The sequence below is a fragment of the Triticum urartu genome, chromosome 4A (genome assembly GCF_056163025.1).
Source record: "Triticum urartu cultivar PI428250 chromosome 4A, HENAU_Tu73, whole genome shotgun sequence".
In the NCBI taxonomy this organism is placed as follows: Eukaryota; Viridiplantae; Streptophyta; class Magnoliopsida; order Poales; family Poaceae; genus Triticum; species Triticum urartu.
The window spans coordinates 602,216,089-602,222,478 of record NC_141876.1 but is presented as its reverse complement, the minus strand read 5'-3'; the positions used below and the strand labels follow the sequence as shown (position 1 = coordinate 602,222,478).

The following is a 6,390-nucleotide window of genomic DNA, read 5'->3' as shown; positions in this document are numbered from 1 at the left end:
AGTGGGAGCACGGATGGGAGCATGATGAGGGAGCAGGCAAGCCGGATCCCTGCAATGGTGGTTGTGGCATTGCGGCTCATCGCAACCCCCGTGGACTGTTGATTGTGGTGTTGGCGTCAACTCAGGCGGTCCGCCATGGTGAGGTGGTGGCCATAACGTCTTTGTTGTTTCGTTTGGGATGCATGTGAGAGGAGTCGTGGCTCATTCTCGAGAGGTTCGCAGTGGACTGGCTCCTACTATGGGTAAGAGGTGGCGAGGCATAAGGCTCTAGGCAAAAGCCTTGTTCTCCAACGGGGATCGTTTCTGGTTATGTTGGCGTGTGTGTCCTCCTCCTCCTCCTCCTCCTCCTCCTGAGAAGCATTGTCAAAGAATACTTCTTCTCACTGTGCCATGGTCGGACAGAGGGCCTATCCTGAGTTTTGGTGGGGCGGTCGTGTGTGAGTCTGGGGCTTTCTTTTTTCAGTTGTTTTTTGGTTTTTGGCCTTGTTTTTCTTATAAACCGATTAACTCTGTATTTTTCTCGCTCTTTTAACAAAATCGGCAGAACTGTTGCTCGATAAAAAATTCTAAAAAAAAAGAGCGCGTTGCATCTTTGTTTTCAGCGCGCGACTTATCTACACGCCTACACAGCAACCACACGACACGAGCATGCCCAGTGTGCATAGTTCTCCATCACGCTCTTGGTGCCGACGGCGTGGCAGCGGCCGGGCGCTCCAGGATGCCAGCGTGGGAGAGCAGCGCCCAGAGCTGCGTCATGAACTCGCCACCGGCGCCGAGCATCTCGGCATGGATGTCCACGTTGTCCGACGGCGCGAGGAACAGTATGAATTCCGCCCAGAACTCCGCCAGCACCTTCCACCGCCGCCCTTCGTCGGGCACGGACACCGTGATCTGCCCGCCGAGCAGCGCAGCCTTCTCTATGATGCTGCTGCTGCCGGCTCTCTCGTACAGGCTGCCGCCCTCCAGGTAACTCTCCTCCTTGCTCTGTATCTTATCTAGTTGGGTAAGTATGTCCCGCGTTGTCGGGCAGCCCGCGAGCTGGTCCCGCGCCTGCTGCACCGTCGTGTCGAAGATCTGCTCGGCGTTGTAGCTCGGGTCCGGCAGCATCTCCGGCACGAAGGCCACCAGGTAGGCGCAGTAGTTGGACAGCTTCCTCGCCACGAGCCTGTGGTTGTCGACAACGTCGTCAGTACCATCACCACCGCTAATCCAGTCGAAGCGAGTGGTGACCACGTGCCACACCAGGATCTGGTCGGTGAGCTTGGGAAACACGCACGCCCATGTCAGCTGCTGCGACAGGCCGTGCCTCTGCACGGTGGCGACGCCATTGGTGAGCTTTCCGCCGCCGGCCTTGAGCGAGTCGAGCACGGCTCGCCTGACCTGCGTAGGCAGATCCTTTCTCCGGCCTCTCTTCTGGCCCTGCCGCCGTGGTTCCACCAGGTAGAGGGTTATCCACGAGCGCACGTTCCACGGCCGGTGGTCGTACCAGTGCAGGAGCTCGTACTGGCCGATCTTCTGCTCCCAGTACGTGGTGTCCGGCGGCGTGATGCTCTGTTTCCAGCACCAGAGGTGGCCGTGCCGCTGCGTGGTCCAGGGCCGGTCGTCGCGCACGCAGCGGTATACGGTCATCACGTACCGCCAGTTGTTGGAGAAGGCGGCCAGCGCCTGGCAGACCTCGAGCCCCGCGGTGATCACCACGAGCACCACCGTGACGGAGCGGTCGAGGTTCTTCACGCCGACGTGAGGACGGCTGTAGCCAGGGCCGAGCGTGCCGACGAATGCCGCCCACATGGTGAGGCTGAGCATGACGACGGCGATGAAGATGTAGGTCCTGACCCCCACCGGGAGGATGTTCCTAGTGTAGAAGAAGTCGTAGAGAAAGGCGAGCTCTGCCTCGACGACCCGGAATGCGGCGTCGGGGCCGGTGACGGCCTGGTGGATGAGGCCGGTCAAGACGAGGTCCAGCGACTTGGGCGAGCCGGCTTCCGCCGGAATGTACCCGTAGAATCGCCGCTTCAGCAGCTTGAACAACGAGAAGGCCAGGCAGAAGTCCTTGGCCATGTCCCTCTCGACGTCGTTGTATCCGTGACGATCGATCCACTGGTAAACTTGATCGATCGTGACGACCCCCTTCGCCGTCAGTATGGAGCTCGTCGTCCTCGTCAGCACCGAGCTGGTCGTCGTCGTCATCAGTATCTCGTCCTGGGAAGGATGATATTGGTGGCTCAGCTGCTGCTGATGCTGAATGGCCTCCTCGCCGTGGAAGAGGTACTTGTACCCCTTCATGGTCTTGGGGTCGGCCGGCAGCTGGTCGGCGGCGAGGAACTGCTCGACGTCCATGTACTCGGCGACCACCTTCACCGACGGGTCCGGGAGGCTGGACCGGACCATCTCGACGATCTTGGCGACCGTCTTGAGCACGCTGAGGCTCCAGAAGGCCCAGATGGCCGCCCGGTAGCTGGTGTTGGCGCCGATGGCGTTGAGGATGAGCCAGAGCACGAGCGCCGTCTGGAGGGCGTGCTGCAGCAGCAGCTTCTTGCGCTGGTCGACGTCGCGGCGGCTGTGCACGGGCGCCGCGTACGCGCTGGCCTGGATGAGCAGCAGCGCGGACGCCCAGAGCACGAAGGCCTGGCCGTGGAAGGGCCCGTCCTGGATGATGCCGACGGCGTAGGTGACCACCACGTAGGAGAGCGAGTAGGCGATCCACATGACGCCCCGGAGCACCCGGTCGCTGCTCCGCCGCTGGGTCGAGCCGTACAGCACCAGCGACGACAGCACCAGCGCGCTCGCCAGCACCACCACCTCCAGCCGCAGCAGCCGCTCTTCCACCGTGCCGTAGGTCTCCGTGATGCCGCTGCCCCTCGCCCCATTGCTGTCCTCCATCTCCCAGATTCTACGAGCTCGATCTACTCGGCGATTCACGCGCTCGAGTCTTTTTTTATCAGCAAAATATCATGGAATGGAAGGCTAGCTAATGGCAGCCAGATGGATGATTTGATCCAAACGACAGGAGGATCGATGAGAAGTCAAGATTGATGAGGAGAACAACGATAAAGCAAAAGCAAACCTTCTTTTTTTTACATCAAAAGCAAAAAAGCAAACTTAATTCTGTGTGCTCGATTGAAGGCAAGAATCTTCGAGTCTCACATAGGCTAGCACATCCCCCAAAGTCCTATTTTTGGACCCGGTATGGAGATATGGGGAGCTCCCAGATCGAACCGATCGAACGCCTACGTTCCTGCTAAAAAACAGCTCCGAGCAAACGATCAAACTAAACACATGGACTAAGGGCATCTCCGGCAGGCGTGCAACCCGCACGGTGCGCTAAATTTTTTTTACAGCGCCGAAATAGCCTTTTTTTCGAGCAGCAGGGCGCTTGCTCCAGCAACCGCCGTAAAATATGACGCGCGCGAGCAGCTCCAGTAGGCGCGCTAAATTTACAGCGCACACGCTTAGCACAAACAACATTTCACACTCAAAATAGAACCAAAAAGATCAAACACACAAAAAATAAATCAACAATAAATAGTTCAATTTATTACAGCTCAAACAAATAGTTTATCTTCCGATACAACAAATAGTTCAATAATACAACATCAAACTAGTTTTGTCGGCCACCAATTCCTTGTTATGCATCCACCAATGGCCCCAAGGTAACATGGAGAAAGGGAAGATGGTGGTTCAGGTTGATGCTTTGGCGCCACCACAACATGTACAGCAGAAGGCCGAAGTGGGGTGGGTGTTACCTCCAGCCGGCTGGACAAAATTGAATGTTGATGGTAGCTATGTAGCAGCAACAAGAGCAGCTGGAGGAGGCATGGTCCTGCGGTCAGACCGGGGAGGCATAATTTTCACTGCTTGTAGGGAAATTCGCACATGTGATAATGCCCTGGAAGCCGAGTTGGCTGCATGTAGGGAGGGGCTCGAATTGGCCCTACACCGGTCTGACTTGCCCATTATCATTGAGATGGATAGTGTGGAAGCTGTGAATATGTTGAACGCTTCGAGAAGGGACCGCTCGAGGCACCGCGTGCTAGTTGAGGAGATCAAGAGGATGAAGGATGCTGAAGCTAGGGAGATCTCTATTACTTCTATTAGTCGTTCGCAAAATAAAGTTAGCCACGCTCTTGCAGAGTATGGCAGGAGTACCCCCCGTACTGCGGTATGGCTGGGCTCGAGTATGCGTGACATTGTAAACTTGGTTATGGCTGATTTGCCTCCTTAAGTAATAGAAATCTCCCTTTTCCCCACAAAAAAAAACTAGTTTTGTCGGCCATTCCTTGCCCACCACTCCTCAATTAGATCCTTTTGAAAATCATCATGCATTTCGGCACGTCGAATGACACGTCGAATTGCGTGGTCCTCCTCCTCTTGAATATCAAATTCTTCGTCGGAAGAATCGTAGAACAAACTCATCTATAATATTTAATTTAAATTAGTTTATAAAAGTACAAACAACATGCACCAAATTCATCTACAAAATATAAAGTTGAAGCAATACATATCTTGCAAGCGTTTTGTCAAACACCTTATGGGCGTCGAGCTGCAATGGGCCACCGGGCGCTGTTCGTCGGAGGAATGGTGCGCTCGAGGAGCGGCGGCGCGCGGGGATAGACGGGGGAAGCGCCGACGGGTCGCCGGAGCAAATGGGAAAGGTGCGGGCGGCGGCGCCAGCGCCTAGTGGTCTCAGATTGGCGGTCGCTGAAGTGGCGCGCGAGCCGTCGCTGTCCAGCGCGCGGGAACGGGCACACGAAATAAGCAACGCGCGATGCCGTGTTCCTCTGTGCGCTGAACCCATTATTCCACGCGCGCGTTTACTGCGCGGCTGCTGGAGCGCCCGTTTCAGCTCAGGGCGTGCAAAAAAGCAGTTTTTTTCATCAATAGAAGATGTTCTAAAAGCATCTCCAATAGAAGATGCAGATGCAAAAACACCTAAATTTTACATCTTCGAGGCCCAAAAACTCCTCTCCAACGGATGATGTAGATGTAAAATTGTAGGATCGAAAGTATGTCTAGAGGGGGGGTGATTAGACTACTTGACCAAATAAAAATCTAGCCTTTTCCCAATTTTAGTTCTTGGCAGATTTTAGCTATCTTAGCACAAGTCAAGCAATCTCCACACAATTCAAGCAAGCATGCAAAAGAGTATATGAGCAGCGGAAAGTAAAGCATGCAACTTGCAAGAATGTAAAGGGAAGGGTTTGGAGGATTCAAACGCAATTGGAGACACGGATGTTTTTGGCGTGGTTCCGATAGGTGGTGCTATCGTACATCCACGTTGATGGAGACTTCAACCCACGGAGGGTAACGGTTGTGCGAGTCCACGGAGGGCTCCACCCACGAAGGGTCCACGAAGAAGTAACCTTGTCTATTCCATCACGACCATCGCCCACGAAGGACTTGCCTCACTAGCGGTAGATCTTCACGAAGTAGGCGATCTCCTTGCCCTTACAAACTCCTTGGTTCAACTCCACAATCTTGTCGGAGGCTCCCAAGTGACACCTAGCCAATCTAGGAGACACCATTCTCCAAGAAGTAACAAATGGTGTGTTGATGATGAATTCCTTGCTCTTGTGCTTCAAATGATAGTCTCCCCAATACTCAACTCTCTCTCACAGGATTTGGATTTGGTGGAAAGAAGGTTTGAGTGGAAAGCAACTTGGGGAAGGCTAGAGATCAAGATTCATATGGTTGGAATGGAATATCTTGAGCTCAACACAAGTGTAGGTGGTTCTCTCTCAGTATTGATGGCTCTCTCGACGAATGAAGAGTTGGTGGAGGGGTATATATAGCCTCCACACAAAATCTAACCGCTACACACAATTTGCCAAACTCGGTGGGACCGAATGGTTAAACTCGGTCGGACCGATTCAGCAAACCTAGTGACCGTTAGGGTTTTCGGTGGGACTGAGATGCAACTCGGTAGGACCGATATGGTTAGGGTTAGGGCATAACGTAATCTCGGTGTGGCCGATTACACAAACTCGGTGGGACCGATTTTGGTAATAAGCTAACTAGAGAGTTGGTCAGGTAAACTCGGTGGGACCAATTCGCTCATCTCGGTGAGACCGAAATGTTATAAAAGGAAAACAGAGAGTTTACATTGCAATCTCGGTGGGACTGATCGCTCACTTCGGTTAGACCGAAACGTTACGAAGGGAAACAGGGAGATTGCAATCCCATCTCGGTGAGACCGAGATCCCCATCGGTGAAACCGATTTGGCTAGGGTTTGTGGCAGTGGCTATGACATTTGAAACTCGGTGGCGCCGGATAGGAAGAATCGGTGGGGCCGAGATTGACTTTTGGTATAGGTCATATGTGGATGTGGGAAGGTAGTTGAGGGTTTTGGAGCATATCACTAAGCACATGAAGCAAGAGGCTCATTAAAC

At 53.8% G+C, this 6,390-nt stretch overlaps 1 protein-coding gene across 1 annotated transcript; it reads right to left on the bottom strand.

Annotated features, from left to right (window-relative positions):
* Positions 1 to 409: 409 nt before the first annotated feature.
* Positions 410 to 3,007, bottom strand: LOC147977164 (uncharacterized). The gene has a single exon (XM_087519908.1). It carries the CDS (start codon positions 2,881 to 2,883, stop codon positions 673 to 675), a length of 2,211 nt encoding a protein of 736 aa, XP_087376034.1. The 5' UTR covers positions 2,884 to 3,007; the 3' UTR covers positions 410 to 672.
* Between the last annotated feature and the right edge of the window lie 3,383 nt (positions 3,008 to 6,390).